This window comes from Physeter macrocephalus, chromosome 14 (genome assembly GCF_002837175.3).
Source record: "Physeter macrocephalus isolate SW-GA chromosome 14, ASM283717v5, whole genome shotgun sequence".
Lineage (NCBI taxonomy): Eukaryota > Metazoa > Chordata > Mammalia > Artiodactyla > Physeteridae > Physeter > Physeter macrocephalus.
Window position 1 is genome coordinate 114807276 of NC_041227.1, and position 24806 is coordinate 114832081.

General features: G+C 50.6%; 1 protein-coding gene across 3 annotated transcripts in view; it reads left to right on the forward strand.

Moving 5' to 3' along the window:
* Positions 1–17531, forward strand: part of ARHGAP23 (Rho GTPase activating protein 23) — a 77025-nt gene extending 59494 nt beyond the window's left edge. For all 3 annotated transcript variants that reach the window (XM_024130044.3, XM_055089880.1, XM_055089881.1), the window contains 5 exons: positions 181–306; positions 7672–7713; positions 8272–8368; positions 10431–10462; positions 14919–17531. In XM_024130044.3, coding sequence (XP_023985812.1) covers positions 181–306; positions 7672–7713; positions 8272–8368; positions 10431–10462; positions 14919–15950 — 1329 coding nt within the window. In that variant the 3' untranslated portion in view covers positions 15951–17531. The remainder of the gene's footprint in view (positions 1–180; positions 307–7671; positions 7714–8271; positions 8369–10430; positions 10463–14918) is intronic.
* Positions 17532–24806: the final 7275 nt, after the last annotated feature.

Consider the following 24806-nt stretch of genomic DNA (forward strand, 5'->3'; position numbering starts at 1 on the left):
TGTTCTCTACTTACCAGGCACCTCCATGCCCAGCAAGGAGGCATCCGGCCCCTAAGCCAGGGTCAGCTCAGGATGGGGTCGGGCTGGGGGCCTGAGGGCCCAGAGTGAGGGAGGCCTGGGGGGCTGGAAGTCAGAGCTCACAGGGGTGTTGACGCAGATCCGCTTCCCTCCCCTGCCCAGATGGAGCCCCGGAACCTGGCCCTAGTCTTCGGGCCAACGCTGGTGAGGACGTCCGAGGACAACATGGCGGACATGGTGACCCACATGCCTGACCGCTACAAGATTGTAGAGACGCTGATCCAGCACGTAAGCAGCTGCCCTGGCCCAAGTCCCCCTGGGTACCTGGCTCCCGCTTGCCTGGGTGGATGTGCTCAGGGAAGGATAAGGCAGCTCAATAAAATGCTGCTGAGATGGTGGATGCCCTTCAGAAGCAGTAGGCTGCGTTTTAAGGCCAGACGGAAATGGGTCCTGAATCCCTGTCTTTCCGGGATATTGCATCCCTAGCAGGAGAATCAGGAGGCCCTGAGCTTCCAAGATGCATGTGAGGGTCGGAGGGAGGAGGAGGGTCAGGGAAAGGTGCTGCCGGTTGGAGGGCAGAAGGGGTGAAAGAAGGGATGCCTTAAGGTGGCCCCCAGGAGAGGTGTCCCGGCAGAAACGGGCAGACAGGTGCAGAGGTAGGGACAGAGCTCTCCCTGCAGGCCCACTTGAGACTTCAGGGAGAAAATGGTGATGCCCGGCATAGGGGGAGGCGGATGTCGCAGGGCGGATGATGGGCTGGGGCAGGATCCTGGCTGCACGTTCAGTGTGTCTTGGGCTGGTCACTTTCCTCTCACGGCTGCCTGGAGGCCCCAGGAGCCTGGTGTTTCTAAGGATTCTTACTGTGATCCACCACCGGATGAGAACCCAGAGTGGCCGGCAGAGGGCGCAGGAGACCTTGGTTTTCCAGAGCCAAACCCAGGGCGGCACCACCCCCTTCTGGGGCCCTCAGGGATGTTTTTATGAATCATAGATTTTTCCATTTCCAGATCTTGGTGTGGCCTGTGGTCTAGTCCACAAAGAATGGAACCAGAACCCTCCTGCCAGGAGAAATAAGATTGGCAGCTGGTCAAGGGAAGGGAAACCTCAGCCTCCCCCACCTCATAGACACTTTAGGGAAGGGAAACCAGGTCATGTTACTCCCATTTTACAGATGAGGAAACTGGGGGACTCAGAGAGGCAAAGTGATTTGCTCAAGGTCACACAGCTAATAAGTAGCAGCCCCGGGATTTGAAGCCAGGACTGTCTGACCAAAGCCTGTGCTTTACTCCCCAACCAACTGGGAGGTCTGACTCCTGGGGGCTTTGGAGTGAGGGAGATTGGTCAGAGTTAGCCAAGTGAGGACATGGGTGGACTTTGGTCATGCTGGCTGGCCTTGTCTGCTTGTTTCCTTCCTTCACCACGTGTCAGGGCTCTGAGCCGTAAGAGGGTATGTCGAGACCTGTTTGCACTCTAACATTGGGACCATCAGCCCGGAGGCCCACTCCAGAGCTGTCAGGGAGGCCAGGGCTGGTGAGCAATGTCAGGGATCCTGATGTGGCCTTGGTCTGGGGAAGCTTATCTCTCTTGGAAAAGTTCAGCTCCCCAAACCAACAGGGAGCCGTTGGGGTCCCCATGAGTGTATGCTTTGTGGGGGGGCAGCGGGGAAGAGAGGCTCCTAGTGAAGCTAGAAGTGAAGCCCTGGCTCCTAGTGAAGTCCCAGGAAGCCCAAGGCCTGTGGTCAGCTGGGATGTCAGGAACAGCAGTCTTCAGGGAGAAGGAAGGCCCAAAGTGTGTCCACTTACCCTCCCTTGGGGTCCCGGGGGAAGTCCCCAGCCGACGGCGGCTCCTTCTCTGGGCAGGGTCAGGGGATATGGAGCACATCAGTCTCCTTCGTAGGTGTAATCCCAGCGCCGAGCCTAGAGCCGGGCACATGGCGAACACTCAGTGTCTGTTGAATGAATGAACGAATGAATGAATGAATTGCTGTTGAGGTTATGCCAGTCTGGGCTTTCCCACTGAGGGATTCCTTCCTGGGAACTAACTGATCGTGCAGCCCTCCATTCTCTGCCCCCCTTGGCATTAGAACATAATCAGCCCTGGACTGTTGTCGAGGGAATGAGCTACCCCCTCAATTCACATTGAGCCCACTGAGCCCGCCCACCTAAAGAGGCTCTGTAGCCAGGAGTCAGTGTAGTCACGAGCTCAGGCAGGGTGGGACTTGTGACAGAGACTGCTCTGGCTCTGGCTCTGAGCCCCTGGCCAGTGAGTGGACGGTTGGAGTTCATGGGCGACATGACCTCCCGCTGGGAGTTTCAGCTGCAACCATCACCTGGCCTCCCTGCCTAGGACTCCTGGTTTCTGTGGAACTCTTGGACAGCAGAGCTGGAAGGGGCCTTAAGGCAGCAGACCTGACCTTGCATTGTACAGGGGGTGGAAACTGAGGCATAAAGAGGAGCAGTGACTTGCCCGGGGTCACACAGCAAGATAATGGCAGAGTGGAGATGAGCGAACCGGGGTGTTCAGCTGCCCATCAGCAAGTCAGCAGCCAGCTCATACTCATGTTTACTAAGTCAGTTGGAACCCAAACAAAGACCATGCCAAGGCATTTGTTCATTTATTCACTCGGCACACGTGGTGATTCCTACCACGTGTACCCTGGGATTTCTCAGCCTGGCGCTAGTGACCTTTGGGGCCAGATCATTCTTCTTTGCTGGGGGCTGTCCTGTGGCTTATAGCATGTTTAGGAGCATCTCTTGGCCAGATACCAGGAGCATCCCTCCACTTGTGACAATTGAAAATGTCTCTGGACATTGCCAAATGCCCCCTCGGGGGGCAGAGTCGCCCCAGTTGAGAAGCACTGGTGTAGAGGTTCAGGGCACTGCCTCTGGAGCCAGCCTGCCTGAGGTTGAACCCTGGCTCTGCTCCTTATATGCTCTGGGACCCTGGGCAAATACTTATTCTTTTTGTGCCTCCATTCCCTCCCCTGTAAAGTGGAGATAATAATAGTACTTACCTCACAATGTTATTGTGAGGGTTGCATGAGTTGTGATCTGTAAGGCACTTAAAATGGTGCCTGGAAGGTAGTGTTATATAAGAGTTAGTTATTGGAATTCCTTGGCGGTCCAGTGGTTAGGACTCCACACTCTCACTGCCAGGGGCCCAGGTTCGATCCCTGGTTGGGGAACTAAGATCCCACAAGCTGCACGGCGTGCCACCCGCCCCCCACCAAAAAAAAAAAAGTTAACTATCATCATCACCACCACCACCACCAGCATCGTCATTCCATGCCAGATACAAATGCAGGTGCTGGGAACACAGAGATGAATGGAACTCAGGCCCTGCTCTGAAGACATCACTTCTTCATGCTCTGGGCTATGTGCAGGGAAGCCCCATGGAAAGACCCAACCCAGCCCTGGGGGTAGAGCTGGGACTATAGTCAGGGAGTTTTTGAAAGACACAAAGAATTTAGCCAGGCAGAGAAGGGAGAACGAACGTTCCAGGCAGAGGGAACAGCATGGGCAAAAGCAGGGTGGCATGAGGTAGCATGAATTCTTCCAGAGAACCATGGGCCACCCGGAAGCTTCCTGTAGACTTCCAGGTTCCCAGAGCACTTTTAGGTTCCCTCAAACCCGAGTTAGAGGCTGGCTTCTTAGGGCTCCCTCTGGTCAGCCTGTCTCCGGGGACTGCCCCTTTTATTAATAATAGCTAACGTTTATTATACATTAATGTGTTGTACTAAATGGTTTACATATGGTATTTCTTTTTTGTTTTTTTAAATGGAGATGTAATTGACATACATTATATTAGCTTCAGGTGTATAACATAATGATTCAATATTTGTATAGATTGTGAAATGATCACAATAAGTCTAGTTAACATCCATTACCACACACAGTGACAAGTTTTTTTTTCTCGTGATGAGAACTTTCAAGATCTACTCTCTTTGCAACTTTCAAGTATACAGTCCAGTGTTATTAGCTATCGTCGCCATGATGTACATTACATCCCCAGGACTTGCTCATTTTATAACTGGGAGTTTGTACCTTTTGACTGCCTTCACTCATCTCAACCACCCTCCACCCCCTCACCTCTGGCAACCACCAGTCTGTTGTCTGCATCTATGAACTTGGATAATTTGGGGGTTTCTTATGCCACATATAAGTGAGATCATACAGTGTTTGTCTCTCTCTGTCTTGTTTCACTTTAGCATAATGCCCTCAAGTTTCATCCATGTTGTTGCAAATGGCAAGATTTCCTTTTTTTTTCTTTTTTAATTAATTAATTAATTTATTTTTGGCTGTGTTGGGTCTTCGTCTCTGCGCAAGGGCTTTCTCTAGTTGCGGCCAGTGGGGGCCACTCTTCATCGCGGTGCACGGGCCTCTCACTATCGCGGCCTCTCTTGTTGCGGAGCACAGGCTCCAGATGTGCAGGCTCAGTAGCTGTGGCTCACGGGCTCAGTTGCTCCGCGGCATGTGGGATCTTCCCAGACCAGGGCTCAAACCCGTGTCCCTGCATTGGCAGGCAGATTCTCAACCACTGCACCACCAGGGAAGCCCAATTTCCTTTTTTTAATTGTTGAATAATATTCTACTGCGTATATGTGTGTGTGTGTGTGTGTGTGTGTGTATACACACATATACAGTATATGCACATTTTCTTTATCCATTCATCCATCGATGGACACTTAGGTTGCGTCCATGTCTTGGCTATGGTGAATAATGCTGCAACGAACATGGGGACGCATGTATGTTTTCAAGTTAGTGTTTTTGTTTCCTTCGGATAAATACCCAGAAGTGGATTTGCTGGGTCATATGGTAGCTCTATTTTTAATTTTTTGAGGACCCTCCATACTGTTTTCCACAGTGGCTGCACCAGTTTACGTTCCCACCAACAGTGTAGGAGGGTTCCCTTTTCTCCACATCCTTGCCAACACTTGTTATTTATTTCCTGTCTTTTAGATAACAGCCATACAGTATTTTATTTTAATCCTCACCACAGTTTTAGAAGTAGATACTCATACATTATGCCCATTTTAAAGATAAGTAAATAGAGAGGTAATTTACCTGATGTGGACTTGAGCCCGAAGCTGACTCCCGATCCTGCATTTCTCCCTCATCCTCTATCTCTCTTTTCTCTTCTGTCTCTTGTTTCTCCTCTGTCTCATTTGAGTTAATCATATGCCTGATTATGATGAGTAATAATTGAGGTACATGGCCCAAGGTCATAATCAACCTTGCAAGTCTCCTTGTTTCCCCGCCTCATTCCAAAGCCCACTCTGCCCACCCCCCAATAATTACCACTCTGATAGGTTAATGTGTGTATTTTCTTTTTGTTTTGTTTTGTTTTGTTTTGTTTTGTGGTACGCGGGCCTCTCACTGTTGTGGCCTCTCCCGTTGCGGAGCACAGGCTCCGGACGCGCAGGCTCAGCGGCCATGGCTCACAGGCCCAGCCGCTCCGCGGCATGTGGGATCTTCCCGGACCGGGGCACAAACCCGTGTCCCCTGCATCGGCAGGCGGACTCTTCAACCACTGCGCCACCAGGGAAGCCCCCAATGTGTGTATTTTGAATCCACCTTCTAGATGCTAATTTTAAGTATAAGGATATCCTTAAATATATATAACATTCTGTGTGTTTTAACTTTCAATTAGTGAGCTTAGCTCATTTTACTTTTTTGTAATTTCTGTACTGTCAGGACTTATTTATTTATTTAATTTTTGGCTGCATTGCATTTGTTGCCGCACACAGGCTTTCTCTAGCTGCGTCGAGTGGGGGCTACTCTTCATTGTGGTGCACGGACTTCTCATCGTGGTGGCTTCTCTTGTTGCGGAGCATGGGCTCTAGGCACACGGGCTTCAGTAGTTGTGGCGCATGGGCTCAGTAGTTGTGGCTCGCGGGCTCTAGAGTGCAGGCTCAGTAGTTGTGGCGCACGGGCTTAGTTGCTCTGAGGCATGTGGGTTCTTTCCAGACCAGGGCTCGAACCCGTGTCCCCTGCATTGGCAGGCGGATTCTTAACCACTGCGCCCCCAGGGAAGTCCCTGTCAGGGCTTATTTCTGCCATCTTAAATGTCATTTTCTGTTTACTACATTTTCATTTTATTTCCTTTTTTTGGTCTTTTCTACCTTGCTTTGGATGGGTTCATTTTATTTTCCTGATATAAAACTTACGCAATTTATAAAACCCATACTTACGTTGAATGATACAATTGCAAAAGCCTGTAGTTATGTTAAATTTTTACTATCAATTTCTAAAGCTTATCAGTATCCACATCTTCCTTCCACCACATCTAAAGGCCAAGTACCTTAGTGTACTTTCACCTGTCACTGGTTTCTCCCTCTGAATTTGAATTCCAGATTGTCATGGGTATACTTTGTCTGTGTTTGTACATGTGTGTGTGCATTATCATTGCTTAGTTTGATAACAGTTGACTTTTCTACGCTATTATCCATCCTTACTTCTTAGAACTTCTTGTTCCATCCTGGATTCATTTCTTTTTTTCTTTTTCTTTTTTTTTTTAATAACTTTTATTGTCTATTTTACTCCTACTGTTATTTTTAATTTATTTATTTTTGGCTGTGTTGGGTCTTCGTTTCTGTGCGAGGGCTTTCTCTAGTTGTGGAGAGCGGGGGCCACTCTTCATCGCGGTGCGCGGGCCTCTCACTGTCACGGCCTCCCCCGTCGTGGAGCGCAGGCTCCAGACGCGCAGGCTCAGTAGTTGTGGCTCACGGGCCCAATTGCTCCAGGGCATGTGAGATCTTCCCAGACCAGGGCTCGAACCCGTATCCCGTGCATCGGCAGGCAGAGTCTCAACCACTGCGCCACCAGGGAAGCCCTGGATTCATTTATTTACTTGCTCATGTACTCAGTTAAGAGAGTCTTCATGTAGCAAACTTTCTGATGTCTTAGAATAGCTTTATTTCACACTCAAATTTAAATGAGAGTTTAGCAAGGTATAAAGTTCTAGGTTCAAAATCCCTGCACTTGTAGTTCAGAAACACATCAAAAATATTACTTCCCTGTCTTCTTGTGTCTGTTGCTGCTGAAAGTTCTAGTTAAAGCTGATACTTGTTCACGTGTAAGCAATCTGTTTTTGTTCCTCAGAAAACTTTTAGAGTTTTATCTTCAAGACTCTCAAATTTCACAAAATATATTTGAGTGGGATTATTACTTTATTTTCTATTGTTTGGCATTTATGAGAAAACCTTGCCTGCCTGCCCCTCAGGGAACCTCCTAACACCTCCCTCTAGGCACTTGCCTTTTCCGGGGGGCGGGGGGGGTTCCACCCCTGCTGTCAGTGTGGACCCTAGGCTGGTGTGGGGTACATGCAGCTACAGCCACCGAGGCTGGCCTTGTCCCCGCAGTGGACCTGGCTGGCACTAGATGGCGCTGCTGCCCCCTCTCTTCAGGTGATGTGCAGGGGACTGTGTTTAGTGAAAAACAGGCAAAGAGAAGCTCTCCCTGAGCCGGTCATCCATCTGTGCTCAGGCCTTCTCCCACTCCAGGCTGCATTTCCTTTCCACACTGGGGTCCAGACTTTTCCATCAGGTGCCCGAGTGGGTCCTCTGAACTGAGCAGGTTGGGAGCCCGTGTCTCCCTGTCTTCCCTCAGCTCCTTCCCACGCTGATTCCATCACTTCCTTTTGTCTCCTTTGCAGTCAGACTGGTTCTTCAGCGACAACGAGGACAAGGGAGAGAGAGTGAGTGATGCAGAGGGCCCGTGGGGTGGGGTCTGGTCGATGGTGGGCCCTCGTCCCAGGTGGGAGGGGTGGGCAGCAAGGCTCAAGCAGGGGAAGGTCCCTGCCCTTGGGACATCCCAGTCTGATGGAAGGAACATAAGCCCTCTCCTCCGGAGCCTCCAATCTGATGGGAGACAACAGTCCTCACTTTCATGAGCCCCAGTCTGAGGGGGAGATAAGAGGCCTTGCCCTAAGGAAACTTAGTCCAGTAGCAAAGGCAGACCCTGTCCTCCAATCTTACGAGGAGGATAGAGGGCTTAGGAAGGTCCAGTCTGATGGGGGAGTCACAGCTCCGGCCTTTAGGGTTCAATCAAGGTGTGGGGGAAGGCACAAAACAGTCTAATGGGGGACATGTAGGACCTGCACTCGAGTGCCTGGCTGATGAAGGAGACATTCCCTGCACGGGTGAGCCCCGGTCTGATGGAGGAGACCTGTGCCCTGTCCTCAGGGTACCCCGTTCCGTTGAGTCTGCAGTCAGACAACTGAGGCTGTGCTGGCTGACCCTCCTTCTGTTTGCAGACCCCTGTGGACGACAAGGAGCCTCAGTCAGTGCCAAACATCGAGTACCTTCTGCCTAACATTGGCAGGACAGTGCCCCCTGGTGAGCCAGGTTCAGGTGAGAGCAGGGGCCTGGGAAGGGGTGGAGAGGGGGTGGGATCTGCATTCCCGAGGGTCCCAGATGGCTGGCCAGGGGCCCAGCTTCCCTGCTCCTGCCGCTGGACTGGGCTGTGGTGGGGCCTTCTGCCTCTCTGGGGAGGCCCAGCCTGCCTGTGAGCCGCCTCCTCCGCCACTCAGCCATGCCCACCCCGGGCTGGGTAGGAGCTTTGTTTTCACCGATTGCTTTCCTGAGCTTTTTATTTCTCATGGGCTGTGTCCTGGGCACGTTCCTCTTTTTAATTTTTCTTCCTTTTCTCCTTGCACCCCTCCACCCTCTTCTCCCTGTGCTCTCCCCCCATCCCCTGGATCCTGCCCCTTCTCTTCTCCTCCCCTTCCCTCCTCCAGCGGACCTGTTGGAGATTTAACGGGTACAGTGTGGCATCGCGGCCTCGGTCACTAACAGTGGCGGGTGATTATAAGAAGGCTGGGCAGGCACGAGGGGCAGGCGGGACGGTCCGGGGCCCTGAGGACCTCACCCTGACATGCCAGTTACCCACAGCTGTTAACAACTTACCCACACCCACGTCCCATCCAGAAGCCCCTTCTCAGGAGGAAGGAGGCACTTGTTGGAGCCACGTCTGGTCCCTCTTGCCAGGAAGTCTGGGCACTGCATGGCTGCCCTCCTGCAGTCCCCCACGCTCTGTGGCTTTCTCTCTGTGCCGAGTTTGGCCACTTCTGGTTATCTGGGTGGGGGAGGCTTGCTGGTAGTGGGACCCAGCGTCTCCGGACACCAGGGATGCTACCCCGGAAGCCTCTGTATATCTATAGCTCCTGCCTCAGCCGCCTCCAAGGGCTGGCTCTTCTTGCTTCCGAAATCAGAACCCCTGGCTACTCAGCCCCTAAGTCCTGCTTCCAGGACTCTGGCCTTATCATAGCGGACAGTCCAGGGCCAAAGGAACGGCCAGTCCCTTCTTGGCTCGAGCCACTAACTCCTACCACCTGTGGGTGACCCACCCTTAGTATTTTGACTGCTTCTGTCTCTGACAGAGGCATACCACAGCACCCCTAGTTGCAAGAGGCAGGCTGGGGAGAGGGCCAGAGGACATGGGGGGTGGGGATGGCAGAGAGGAGCCCCCCCTGTCTCTTCTAATCACCTGCTGCCACTCTCCTGCCCCGTGTGTGTCGCTGTGTGGTCAGCCCGTCTGCTCTTCTCACTGTGTGCAGGGGAGGGCTGGGGAGGAGGCATCTAACTTGCTTGCTGGAGAGTGTGGATTAACCGCACCTGCCCACTGCCCCCTGGGACCCCGGGAGATCCTGGGGTCGGCCTGCTCCCTCACCCATCCTGGAGACAGCACTGCCAGGACTTGTTTCTGGTTCCTTCTCCACCCCAGTGATATTAGGGGAGTGGGACCCGCATCCCTTTATAACTCTGATTATTAACAGCAGCCGTGCCCCACGAGGGCAGACTGACCTCAGGTCTGGAGGTGGAACCTTTCCAGGCTGTAATCACCAGCCCTCTCTACTTCCTGCCCCACCCACTTCCTGTCTGCCCTGTACTCCATCATTCACGTGGTGCCTGTGCCCTCTCATGCCTGGAAGTGGGGTTGGGGGGAGGGTGGATATAAGGCACCCACCTCTCTGTGCACCGTGTGGTCTCCATTTCTCCAGAGCATCTGTGATTTGATGTGTTTCATAGTTGTGGTTTCCGGGAACTGCATCTGATATTTGGCATTTTCTCTCCAGTGCTTCAGAGTAACAGGGATAGGAGGGGAGGGGAGAGGAAATAGGCCAAAGAAAAGTCCCCCTTGCTCTTAACCCTGAGCAAATGAGGGTCCAGTGGCTAGCAGCCTGATGTCACTTTCTGCCTCAAAAGGAGGTGGTTACTGACATCCTTCTCTGCTCCATCCTTATCCCATAGGAAGTGACATCAGAGGCCCATCACACTCCCAGGATCTGGGGAGAGCTCAGGTTTCCAAACTCCCTGGTTTCTGAAGCCTTTGAGGAGAGGGAATTGTGTTTACAAGACTCAGTCTTCTGTTGCTCAATCCAACTTTCATTTTTCTTTCGTTTCTTAACAATAGATTCCACCACCTGTAGTTCAGCCAAGTCCAAGGTAAGTGCCACGGCAATTCTGAAAGTTATATCCTTGTACAAGCCAGCCCACTTTGCTTTTTGGTCAAGGGAGTTGGGAGAATTGTGATTGGAGCCTTGAAGAAGATTAGATAGTCACTGGGAAGGAAGGTGGGAAATACCAAGTGTCCAAGGTAAGCTGAGAAGTCGCTCACCTTGGCAGGGCTTGGGGAGGTAACCGCTGTAGTAGAGGATCTGGCTTGGGAGTTAGGTGGCCTGGAGGCAGTGTTGCTCAGCAGTTAGAAGCACAGACAGTCCTGGGCCTGAGCCCTGGCTCCACTACTTAGTAGCTTTGGGACACTGGGCAAGTTACTTAACCTCTTTCTGATCCTCAGCTTGCTCATACTATTTATGGGGATAAGATTTATCCCCTACAATGGGGTTAACAACAAATATGTCTGATATAATAATTATTTTTTAAGGTCTTTGCAGAGCCCAAAGCCAACAGAAGGAAGGAAATAATAAAGATAAGAACAGAAATCAATGAAATTGAAAACAATGAAACCCAAGCCGGTTCTTTGAACCAGGTCTCACAGGCAGTGAGTTGCCTGCTCCAGAGCCTGCCCTGTGAGACAGAACCAGTAGGGCCAGGATGCCTGCCCCAGGCAGCCCGAAGGCCAGGAGTGTGTCTTAATCAGCTCAGGCTGCCATAACAAAATACTACAGACTGGCTTAAACAACAGAAATTTATTTTCTCACAGTTCTGGAGGCTAGAAGTCCAAGATCACGATGTTAGCATGGTCAGTTTCTGGTGGAAGCTCTCTTCCTGGCTTGTAGACGGCTGTCTTCTCGCTGTGTCCTCATAGGGCAAGCAGAAACCGAGCACGCATGCGAGAGAAACAGCAAGCTCTCTGGTGTCTCTTCTTGTAAGGGCACCGATTACACCATAAGGGCCCCACCCTCATGACCTCAGCTAAACCTAATTACCTCCCAAAGACCCCGAATACTATCACATTGGGGGTTAGGGCTTCATCATATGAATTTGGTGGGGGAACAGTTCTATCCGTAGTAGTGGAGTCAACTAAATGTTGGCTGGTCAAACTGGGCTCATTTCTCTCTGGATCTCTAAGCACTGGCCGAGTCCCAGTGAGATCAGTGTGCCTGACACCAGGCAGGTGTTCATTAGCTCACTATGTGTCAGATGAAAGCACCGGACAGAAAGAAGCCTGCTCTAGTCTGGTGCAGAGGACCCCTGTAACCTCTCCATAGAGCGTCTGCCTGCCCACCTCTGGTGATGGGGAGCTCACTCCATCACAAGACTGCTGTGGCGGGGAGCAAGTTCATTATAGTGACCTGAATCTAGCTCCTGATCCCCTCCACCCCTTGCTCGTGCTAGACCCCTGGTTTCCTGTAGCCTCTCCTGGACTGACCCTTCAACTTTTATGTGAACCTGCTGACCTCTGCATTCCCTGAAAGTGACCATTCTGACCTCATTGCTTCTGTAACTAGCCAGGATGAGAGGGTAATTTGATCAGATGATCCCAGCGGCCTCTCAAGTCTCTCAGAGAGCAGAGGCAGAAAGCGGCGCTGGCCACCATGTGCCTCACGCTGGTCGTAGCAGTGCTGCAGGTGGTGCCTTCTGGAGTCGTGCTGTGTGGGCAGCCACAGCCCAGGAGCTGCACGCCTGTGAATCCTGAATTGCTGACAGGCTCCGGCTTTCTCAAAACTAACGGATGTGAGAGTGCCGCGGCCACGGGAGGTAGCTCTATGTCTCCATCCGCTACGAACACACCGCGTTTTCTCGCACTTTCCTTTATTGTGCTTCACAGACACCGCATTTTTTTTTTAAAACAAATTGAAGGTTTGTGGCCACCCTATGTTGAGCAAGTCTCTTGGCACCATTTTTCCAACAGTATTTGCTCACTTCATGTCTCTGTGTCACATTTTTGATATTTCAACCTTTTCATGATAATTGTATTCGTTACGGTGATCAGTGAACTTTGATGTTACTATTGCAAAAAATTACGACTCCCTGAAGGCTCAGATAATGGTATTTTTTAGCAATAAAGCGTTTTTTTTACAAATTCATTTATTTTAGTTTTGGCTGCGTTGGATCTTCATTGCGGTGCGCGGGCTTCTCATTGCAGTGGCTTCTCTTGTTGTGGAGCACGGGCTCTAGGCACATGGGCTTCAGTAGTTGTGGCTCACGGGCTCTAGAGCGCAGGCTCAGTAGTTGTGGCACACAGGCTTAGTCGCTCCGTGGCATGTAGGATCCTCCTGGGCCAGGGCTTGAACCCGTGTCCCCTGCCTTGGCAGGCGGACTCCCAACCACTGTGCCACCAGGGAAGCCCAGCAATAAGGTATTTTTAAATTAAAGGATGTACTTTTTTTTAGCCATAATGCTAGCACACGCTTAATAGACTACAGTGTACACATAACTTTTATATGCTCCGGGAAACCAAAAAATTCATGTGACTCGCTTTACTGCAGTATTTGCCTTATTGCTGTAGTCTGGAACTGAGCCTGCAGTATCTCCAAGGTGTGCCTATTACACTGCAGCTGAATCAGGAGGTGACCTGTGAGAAGGGATGCAAGGGCAGGTCATTTCAGCCCAGCTGGGAACCAGTCCCAGCATCCTTTTCTACAGGGCTTTTTATGTTCAGGGGACCCCATTCACTTAACATTTCTCGAGTGCCTGTTATGTGACAGGCACTGTACTAGGAGTCATGGATGCAAACACAAATAAGCCACTGACCTTGCCCTCGGAGAACTCAGGATTTGATATAGATGATATGGAAACAAAGCTATTCTGACATGAGAAGAGCTGGTGTATGTGTAGTTTCAAAGGCCTGTGAGAAGAGAAGAAGAGTTTTCCCAGATCAGCCAAAGGGAGAGCTGGGTGGGAGGTTGCTGTATAGAGAATGCCGTGTTTGAGCTGGGCCTAGTAGAGGGAGTAAGAGCTCATCCCATAAATAGGGTAGGGGGGGTGGGGGTGGGACTAAGGGCTGCCAGTGCTAGTCCTATCGAGGGAGGGGTCAGAGGGCAGCATTGCCAGAGTGAAGGCTGTGTTGGGGCAGGGGGGGCAGTAGGCAGGTTGTGAAGGGCCCTGTGTCTGTGCTTTATCCTGGTGGGGGTGGGGTCCTGCAGAGTCTGGAGGTGATTAGATTCCTGCCTTGCCTTAGAAGGACTAACGGCTCCTGAGGAGGAAGGGCTGGAGTGAGGCTAGGGTGGAGGCAGGGAGTTCTATTAGGAGAGGGCAGAAGGGCCCAGAAAAGGCAGAGTGAGGGTCTGAACAGAGGATGATGAGGAGGGGAGAGGGAGGAGGCAGAGAAATCACCCTGAGCTGCGGACATGAATGGAGGTAGTTTGGGGCAGGGGTAGGGAGCATAATGTGGTTCCAGATAGGTGAGTTTCAGGTGCTGGCAGACACCTTGGTAGAGACATTCACAGTTGGAAGAAGAGTTCTGGAGCTCAAGAGACAGAGTTTGGTGTTGGCCAAGGGAGACCTCGGGAGCAGGATGTCCCCAGGGAGAGAGGAGAGAGGCTGAGAACAGAGCCCTGGGAACACGGCTTCTTAAGGAGTAAGAGGAGGAAGAAGAGCCTCCCAAGAGAGGAGAGGCCAGAAAGGGAGGATTACAAACCAGGTTGGAGGAGGCAGTGATGGGCAGCTTGGGCTCTGCTGGGGGATCATGGAAGGCCAGGACCAAGAAACACCCACGGGGCTCAGCAGTGAGAGCAGTGGCTGAAAGTTGCCCGCCATGGGGCTGTAAATCACAGTTTGGGAGCGGCTTCAACCCAAATCATCGGATTGTGCAGGATTTTTAAGCCACTTTTGGCAACAGAGCTGGTGGTTGGATTGATCTGGGGCTGGGGATTGTCAGGGTGGGGCGCTGATGGGACGGCGGAAATGGCATGGGGTGCGGTGGGAAGGGAAATGAGCTTGGGCGGGTTGCCCTGGAGAGGCCTGTACCTACTGACTGAGTAGGTGGAAAGTCAGGTTTCCCAGGTGAGTGAATGGAGAGGGAGGGAGGGAGGAGCTGTGATCCGAGAAAGGTTCCTGCAGGCTCTGGTATTCTAACCCAGGATAGCTTATGTGAAATGGGTTCAAACTGTCAAGTGTCATTCGCTGTTGCGAGTCTATTATTAGGAGAGCTGTGTCTAAAAGGATTTATGCAGCACTGGATGTAGAGAATGGAGTGAAAGTTGGGGCGAGGTGAGAAACCAGCCCCCAGCTCGCAGGAAAGAGCTGAGAGTCTGGATTAAGACCGGAGGAGGTGCCGAGGAGGCTTCAGGATTGAGGGGGGTGCAGAGGGGTAGTCTCTAGAGTGGATAGTGACACTCCAGTTGGGACAGCCGTCCAGGAGGAACAGCGGACGTGAGAGTGCTGGGCTTGGACCTGTCGAGATTGGGTGCTGTGGTGTTGGGGTGTAGGGGTGGGAGGTTGGAGGGCGCTGAGGCTCTCCGGGCGCCCCCAGCACACTGACCTGTCTCCCGCACAGGGCTCGTGGGCTTCCAAGAAGGAGCCGTACTCCCGGGAGATGCTGGCGATCTCCTTCATCTCGGCGGTCAACCGCAAGAGGAAGAAGCGGCGGGAGGCGCGGGGGCTGGGCAGCAGCACGGACGACGACTCGGAGCAGGAGGCGCACAAGCCCGAGGCGGGGGCGCCGGCGCCGGGGGCCCAGGACCGGCCGGAGGGGCAGCGGCCGGGCGCCGCCGCCCTCGAGGCCCCCGGGCGCCTCAGCCCCCCGGCGGCGCTGGAGGAGCGGCCGGCCGCGGACACGCGCTCCATCGTCTCGGGCTACTCCACCCTGTCCACCATGGACCGCAGCGTGTGCTCGGGCGCCGGGGGCCGGCGAGCGGGCGCGGGGGACGAGGCGGACGACGAGCGCAGCGAGCTGAGCCACGTGGAGACGGACACGGAGGGAGGCGCGGGGCCCGGGGGGCTCCCGGAGCGCCAGCCCTCGTTCAGCTCGCACCACCTGATGCCCGGCGACACCCTGGCGCGGCGCCGCCTGGCCCGGAGCCGAGCGGACGGCGAGGGCGCGGGCGCGGCCGTCGGGCTGCCGGGCTCCGCCTCGTCCAGCAGCCAGGAGTCGCTGCGTCCCCCGGCGGCCCTGGCGGCGGCGGCGGCGGCGGCGCTGGGCTCGCGGCCCTCGCGCCTCGAGGCGCTGCGGCTGCGCCTCCGCGGCACCGCGGACGACATGCTGCCGGTGCGGCTGAGGCGGCCGCTGTCTCCCGAGACGCGGCGGCGCCGGAGCAGCTGGCGCCGCCACACGGTGGTGGTGCAGAGCCCGCTGACCGACCTCAACTTCAACGAGTGGAAGGAGCTGGGCGGAGGGGGCCCCCCGGAGCCCGTGGGCCCGCGGGCGCACAGCGACAACAAGGACTCGGGCCTCAGCAGCCTGGAGTCCACCAAGGCGCGGGCCCCGTCGACCGCCGCCTCGTTGCCGCCCGCGCCCGGGGACCCGGGGGCGCTGCAGAGCCAGGCCCCGCGCCGCTCGGCCGCCTCCCGCCTCCATCAGTGTCTGTGACCGCCCCTCCCTCCCCGCCTCCCCGCCCCAAGCGCCCCTTCGACCCACCCGGAGCCCCTTGGTTTCCCAGGAATCGCCTCTGCTTGCACCTCCACCCTGCCTTGTTGCCCCTGGGAGCATCCGGGTGCAAGTGGGAGGCGCTGAGGCCGTGTCTCTGGTTTGTGCGCTGGAATTGGTAGGGGGCGGGCAGAGGAGAAGTCGCGACTGGACGCAGAGTGTGAGTGGGAGGGAGGGGGGCCCCGGGGCTGAGGAGACGGAGAGGGGGTAGGCTGCTGGGGCTCTGTGCAGGGCTCCTGGTTGTGGGCGGGGGGGGGGCTCTGTCTCTTGGATAAGTGACAGAGTGTGCCCTTCTGGGCCTTTGTGTCTGCACTTAGGGACCCTTGTCGGCCATGAGGTGTGGATAGGGAACCCCTAAGCCTCAGACTAAAGAAAAGACAGTGGGTGATGCTGGCTCTTCACTCCTTTCCTCTGCCCACCTCCCCCCAGTTAGCTCCTAGCTGCCAGCTAAGGGAGGGCGGTTGTGTATGTATGTCTGGGGAGAGGAGGTGTAGGGTGGTGGTGTCCTTGGGGGGAGGGGCGTGGTGTGTGCGAGTGTGTGTAGTCACTGTCCCAAAGTGTTCCCAGTAGCAACTTCTGCCACTCCTGCCCCCTTCAAACCCAGCTCCCACCGGGGCTCCCTGCCTTCAGTGCACACAGGGATCCTGCCTCCCTGCTGCTTGTCAGCGCCAGAGAAGGGGGTTGGGACTTCTCAACCTTCTCAAGAGGCAGGACTGAGACTTTCGCCAGGGTTATTCCCCGCCCCCTCACCTTTTTCCAATCTATAAATCACACTCCCCAAGCGCTTTGACCACAGGGAGCTGCCTGTTCCCCAGACGGTTTGGGGAGGGTCCAGGGTCACCCCTGCTAGACCTCTTGCCCCTCTATTTGTTCTTCCAGCTGTGCCTGCTCCTTCCAAAGCTCAGGCACACAGGCCCTCACCTTCTTCCCTTTAGGAGGGGGCATAGAAAACATCCCTGGTGTCTGTCTGTCTCTCTCCCCCCACTCATAACACACACGCACTCGCACGCGCAGGCGGACACACTGATTGATGAGCTCTCAGCCGGGCTGCTCCTTCTGGAAGGGTGGGTGGGACCCAGCCCCCTCTTCTCCCCACAAGTTGTAAATAGACCTCAGATCACAGGCCTCCCCACACACGCCCTCACTCATTCCAGGGAAGCCCAGGTGGGGTTGTGAACCCACTGCCACGTCTATCAGTCCTCTTGTTTTATGCAAAGATTTGCTGTAAAGTAGATTTCTCGCTCCTCCCTCCCTCATCCTTTATTGTAAATATTGTCTCTAAATGTGTAACATATTATAAAGAATTTATAAGGATTTTTAAAGATGTTTTGCTCATTTAAAAAAGTGTTGTAACAGTGTTGGATAAGCCTCTGCTCCACGTCCGCATGTCTCCTTTCACTGTGTCCTTGACACACCTCTCTAGGCGACAACTAAGATTTCCTGCTTCTGAAAAGTCCTGTCTGAAAAGTATAGTCTATATCTTGGAAATAAATGGCCTTCCTCGAGGCGTGAGTCAGCTGTCTCACTTGTTTGGAGGGAGGAGAGGGCAAGAACGGGGCTAGGATGGGGGAAGGGTGAGGTACCTGGCCCACCGAAGGAGGGCAGTGGGGCTGGACCAGGTGGTGGCAGATGGAGACAAACCTTTGCTTCCTGGTGGCTTATAGGTGTCCTGGGAGACTGGCCTGAGCAATGACTTGGGCACAGAAACAAGATGGAAGGGCACTGACCCTCATTGCTGCAGGAGATTTTCATGCACCCGTTCTCTCTTTTCCTGTAGAGACCAGGAAGGTGCACAGGCACCTTCCTTCTCAGGTCTGTCTGGAACTTCAGAATGGTCCAGAAGTGCTGCCGAGCAGAGAGGAGGCTTGGGCAAGGCCCAGGCCACTGATGGGGTCCATCCTGAACAGCTGTCATCATAGGCATTCCAGATCCAGGCGATATCCCAAGAGGACAGTATGGGTTTTGCCCTTTGTCTTATTCACATGTGTAGGCCTTACAACCTGGGATGGGCTTCCTTCCATGTCATGTCTCTATAGTTGCCCCTGCCAGCTTCCAGGCTGCCTGTGATGAGCCTAGTAGCCACCTGTGGGAAAAACAGATGACAGTTGTCAAAGAGAACCTAGGGAAGAGCCCTGGAGCTGGGAAGTGAGCTAGAGCCAGTGTTATTGTGGGCCCACACCAGCCCCAAGGGCTTTATATGTCCTAAGCTAATCCTCCAACACTCGTTGGGGCTCTGGCCACAACACTGTAATCTCCATTTTATATATGAGGAAACTAAGGCACGGAGAGGTGACATACTTGTCCAAGGTCACACAGCTAGTAAGTGGTGAAGCCAGGATAAATCTAAGCCCTGAGAAAAGACATAAAGACAGGGTTACTGCCAGCTGGGCCACCTTCAAGCTGTAGTAGGTTTTGGATGAGAATGGATCAAAACCTTGTGTCCTTCTTCAAAAACAAAGAGAAATGAAGACATCTCCAGTAAAGAAAAACAGAGAATTTGTCGTTAGCAGACGTGCCCTATAAGAAATACTGAAGGGAGTCCTGCAAGCTGAAGTGAAATACACTAGATCAGGGGTCTCCAGTCCCCAGTACAGGTCCGTGGCCTGTTAGGAACCCGGCTGCACAGCAGGAGGTGAGCGGCAGGCAGGCAAGTAAAGTTTCATCTGCTGCTCAGCATGGCTCACATTACCACCTGAACCATTGCTCGAGTTAACTGCCTGAACCCTGAACCATTCCCCCCCCCCGACCCCCCAACCCCGCCGCAGTCCGTGAAAAAATTGTCTTCCATGAAACCGGTCCCTGGTGCCGAAAATGTTGGGGACCACTGCACTAGATGGTAACTTGAATCCACACAAAGAAATAAAGAACACCAGTAAGGGAAACACATAGGCATTATAAAAGACAGTATAAACATTTTTATTTGTAAATCTTTTTTTGTCTTTAACCCTTTGTCTTTTTTTTAGAAATATATATTTTTAATATATATATATTTTAAAATTAATTAATTAATTTGTTTTTATTTTTGGCTGTGTTGGGTCTTCCTTTCTGTGCGAGGGCTTTCTCCAGTTGCGGCAAGCGGGGGCCACTCTTCATCGCGGTGCGCGGGCGTCTCACTATCGCGGCCTCTCGTTGTGGAGCATAGGCTCCAGACGCGCAGGCTCAGTAGTTGTGGCTCACCGGCATAGTTGCTCCGCGGCATGTGGGATCTTCCCAGACCAGGGCTCGAACCCGTGTCCACTAGCATTGGCAGGCAGACTCTCAACCACTGCGCCACCAGGGAAGCCCCTTTAACTCTTTGTCTTTAAAAGGCAATTGCATTAACTGATAATTACAAGACTGTGTTGTCAGGCTTATAATGTATAAAGAGCAAATTTTTATTTGCTCTTTATAGCATGAAGGAGTCAGGAGGGAATGGAGCTATAATGAAGCAAAGTTTTTGTACACTATGAAAATTAAGTTAATATTAATCTGAACTATACATATACATATATATATATTTTTGGCTGCATCTGGTCTTAGTTGCGGCATGCAGGATCTTTGCTGGGGCATGCCGTATCTTCCGTTGCAGCATGCAGGCTCAGTAGTTGTGGCGCACGGGCTTAGTTGCCCTGCAGCATGTGGGATCTTAGTTCCCCGACCAGGGATCAAACCCTCATCCCATGCATTGGAAGGCGGATTCTTAACCACTGCACCACCAGGGAAGTCCCTGAACTATATTGTTTTAAATTAGGATGCAAATTGTGATCCCCAGGGCAATGGCTAAGAAAATAACTCTCCCAGGACTTACCCGCTTGCTGAAACTAGAGAAAGCCTGCGCCCAGCAACAAAAACCCAATGCAGCCAATAAATAAATAAATAAATAAATTTATATTAAAAAAAGAAAATAACTCTCCCAAAATATTGTAAATGAAACAAACATGAATTTAAAAGATACACTAGAAAATATCTATTTTACACAAAAAAGGCAAGAATCACAGACTAGAAGAACAACAACAAAAAATGATATATTTAAAAAGAAAAGCAAAATGGCAGGCATAAATCCTACCTTATCAGTAATTATATTGAATGTAAATGGAGTAAACACCCTAATCAAAAGGCAGAGATTGGCAGAATAGATTAAAAAACATGCTCTGACTACATGTTGTTCACAAAAAATATACCTGAGATTCAAAGACAAAAAATTGTTGAAAGTGAAAGAATGGAAAAAGATATGATGAAAAGAGTTACCAAAGAGAGCTAGAGTGGTTATACATGTAGCAGATAAAATAGGCTTTAAAGACAAAAATCATTACTAGAGACAAGAAGGACATTTCATAAGAATAAAAGGGTCAATCTATCAAGAAGACAACATGATTATAAATATATACACTTCTAACAACAAAAACCTGAAGTAAAAACTAACAGAATTGAAGGGAAGGTAGACAATTCCAAATACTAGTTGGAGGAAATTCCCTGGCGGTCCAGTGGTTAGGACGCCACACTTTCACTGCTGAGGGTGTGGGTTCAATCCCTGGTTGGGGAACTAAGATCCTGCAAGCCATGCGTCTCAGCCAAAAAAAAAAAAAAAAACCCAAACAAAAAACCCCCAAATAATAGCTGGAAATTGCCACTTTCAATAATGGCTAGAGGGCTTCCTTCGTGGCGCAGTGGTTTAGAATCTGCCTGCTAATGTACGGGACACAGGTTCGAGCCCTGGTCAAGGAAGATTCCACATGCTGCGGAGCAACTAAGCCCATGTGCCACAACTACTGAGCCTGCGCTCTGGAGCCCGTGAGCCACAACTACTGAGCCTGCATGCCACATCTACTGAAGCCTGTGCACCTAGAGCCCATGCTCCACAAGAGAAGCCACCGCAATGAGAAGCCTGTGCACTGTAACGAAGAGTAGCCCCTGCTCGCTGCAACTAGAGAAAGCCTGTGCACAGCAGTGAAGACCCAGCGCAGCCAAAAAAAAATTAATTAATTAATAAAAAAAAGATAATGGCTAGAATAACTGGGCAGAAGATCAACAAGGAAGTAGAAAATGTGAACAATACTACACACCAACTAGACCTAACAGATATCTAAAGAATATTCTACCCAAAAACAGCAGAATAAACATTTTTCTCAAGTATACATGGAACATTCTTCAGGATAGACCAAATGCTAGGCCATAAAACATGCCTCAATAAATTTAAAAGGTTTGACATCATACAAAGTTTGTCCTCCAAACACAATGGAATTAAATTAGAAGTTAACAACAGGAGATTTTGTGAAGTTCACAAATATGTGAAAATATAAAAGCACACTACTAAATAACCAATGAATCAAAGAAGAAATCACAGGGGAAATTAGAAATACCTTAAGATGAATGAAAGCAAAAACAACGTATCAAAGCTTATGGGATGAAGCTGAAGTGGTGCTTAGAGGGAACTTTATAGCTGTAAACATCATATTGGAAAAGAAGAAAGATTTCAAGTCAATATACTAACCTTTCACCTTAAGAAAATAGAAAAAGAAGAGCAAACTAAACCCAAAGCAAGCCAAAGGAAGGAAATAATAAAGAGTGGAAATAAATGAAATAGGAAATAGAAAAAATAGAGAAAATTAATGAAACTAAAAGTTGGTTCTTGGAAAAGATCAATAAAATTGACAAATATTTAGCTTTTTTTCTTGGTCAGTCTAGCTAAATGTTTATCAGTTTTGTCACTCTCTTCCAAAAACTAACTTTTAGTCTTATTAATTTTTTATTAATGTTCTCTATTTTTCTATTTTCATTGGTCATTAAAGAAATGCAAATCACAACCACAGTGAGATACCATTTCACACCCAGCAAGATAAATTAAATCAAGAAAATAGAAAACAAGTGTTGGTGAGGATATGGAGAAATAGGAACGCTGGTACATTGCTGGTGGGAGTATAAAATAATACAGCCACTATGAGAAACAGTTTGGTGGTTCCTCAAAAAGTTCAACATAAAATACCAATGACCCAGCAATTCTACTCCCAGGTTTATACCCAGTAGAAATGAAAAGATATTATGTCCCAACAGTAACTTGTATGTGAATGTTTTAGCAGCATTATTCGTAATAGCCAAAAGGTGGAAATAGCCCAAAGGTCCATAATGGATAAACAGATCATTGTATATACATATAATGAAATATTATTTGGCCATAAAAAAGAAGGAAATCTTGGCATTTTGACAACATGGATAGACCTTGAGGGCATTATGCTACGTGAAACAAGTCAGATAGAGAAGACAAATACAGTATGCTCTCACACTTTTATGGGGAATCTAAAAAAAAAAAGAAGAAATCTCACAGATACAGAGAACAGATTGGTGGTTGCCAGAAGTGGGGGGTGGGGAATGGGGCGAAATGGAAGAAGGGAGTCAAAAGGTACAAACTTTCAGTTATAAAATAAGTCCTGGGGATGTAATGCACACCGTGGCAACTATAGTTAATAACACCATATTGCATATTTGAAAGTTGTTAAGAGAGTAAATCTTTTCCTTTGGCCGCACTCTGAGGCATGTGGGATCTTAGTTCCCCAAGCAGGGATCAAACCCATGCCTCCTGCATTGGAAGGGCGGCGTCTTAACCACTGGACCACCAGGGAAGTCCTGAGAGTAAATCTTAAAAGTTCTCATCACAGGACTTCCCTGGTAGCGCAGTGGATAAGAATCAGCCTGCCAATGCAGGGCACACGGGTTCTATCTGTGGTCTGGGAAGATCCCACAAGCCGCGGAGCAACTAAGCCCGTGCGCCACAACTACTGAGCCTGCAAGCCACAACTACTGAAGCCCGCGTTCCTAGAGCCTGTGCTCCTCAACAGGAGAAGCCACCGCAATGAGAAGCCTGCGCACCGCAACAGAGTAGCCTCCGCTCACCACAACTAGAGAAAGACCATGCGCAGCAACGAAGAACCAACACAGCCAAATATAAATAAATAAATAAAAATTAAATTAAAAAAAAAGTTCACGTCACAAGAAAAAAATTTTCTGTAACTAGGGATGGTGACAGATGTTAACTAGACTTATTGTGGTGATCATTTCACAATACATACGAATATTCAATCATTATGTTGTATACCTGAAACTAATAGAATGTTGTATGTCAATGGTACCTCAAGAAAAAAACTTTATTGCTCCTACCATTTTATTTCTGTAAGCAATGAACAATTTAAAAATGGAATTAAGAAAATAATTCTATTTAAATAATAAAATACCTAGGAATAAATTTAACAAAAGAAGTGCAAAATTTGTACCAAGAAAACTAAAACATTGTTGGAAGGAATTTTAAAAGATCTAAGTAAATGGAAAGATTTTCCATGTTGCAGAAGACCTTTTGTTGTTAAGATGGCAGATTCAACAAAATCCCCATTAAAATCCCATCTTTTTGTCTTTTTGGCAGAAATTGACAAGCCGATCCTAAAATTCCTATGGAAATGCAAGGGACCCAGCACAGCCAAAACAATCTCGAAAAAGAAAACAAAGTTGAAAGTTCCCAATTTCAAAACTTACTACCAATCAAGACATGTGGTACTGGCATAAGGATAGACATCTATTTCACAGGAAACATTTCTCTGGAAAACTCCAAATCTTTTTGGGTTGAACTAAGAGGAATAAAGATTTTTCCTTGACGTGGGCATGATGGAGGCCTGAGCTGAAGCGGAGAGTCTGTGGATTTTGAGTGAAATTTCTGGCACTGTGGCCAGGGGAATGGGATGGAGCTTCCTGCCAGGTGTCATTATGAGCGCTGTCAATCATTCGGCATCAGGGAGTGTCAGGGGAGCCTGTGTCAGCTAATGGGCATGGTGGCCTCGTGGCCAGGGCCCCAGCGCTGTGGATGGTGCTTAGCTACCCTGTGAGCTCCAGGATCGCTTAAGCCACTCAGAGGTCAAAGAGGAAGAACACACCCAGAGGACTCAGAGATGTGCAGTGAGGGAGAGAAGATGTGGGTTTCCCACGTTTCTATTTGTAAAGCAGCCCCTTTTCTCCTATGAATTAGGATCCGGCTCTGAGGCTAACCTGAGGTCAGTCAAATCCTTTACTCAGTCACTCTCCCCATCAGTAGACTGGAGGTAACAATACCAATAGCCCACGTGATGAAGATTAAACGAACACTTAATAAGCGTAGTGATGAGTATTATAAAGCACTAAGAAAGCGTGGCTATTGGGAGAGAGAAGTCGTGGGTTTAAGTCTTAGCTCCATCACTTTGTAGCTACAAAGTCTCTGAGATTCAGTTTCCCTCCCTCAGCCCTCAGACTGTTTGCTTTGAGTGAGTCCAGGGAGTCGTCATCTGTACCTGCCCCTAAATAACAGCCCTGCTCTCACTCCTGCCCTGCCCTCGCCCCATCTCATCACGCCACAGCCACAGGTAACTTCTGAAACAGCATCAGATCACGTCACTTTCTGACTTGAAACCCTCCTATTGGTTCAACGGCTCTGAAAAGAAATCCACTTTCCTCCCAACATTCACCCAAGACCCCTTTGATGGGGCTTTGCTCACACTTCCATGTCATGTCGTGCCCCCTTTCCCCTTCTCAATTTCCTTGGGTTTCATTCATTTTCTAGAACCCACAGATGACTTCCCATCTCAGGGCCTTCTGTGTGGGACACTCAGCCACCAGCTCCCATACAGCCACCCTGTCCATTCTGAAGATCTCCCCACAAACGTGACCTCAGGGCCTGGTCGCACTCTCTGAAGTGGTCCCCATTACTCAAGGCCACAGCCGTTGCACGCCTGCTTCCCTGGGGCACGACCCACCGTCTGCCTCGATTTTGCTCAGGTATTTGTGTTTTGGCTGAGCCCCCTCCTA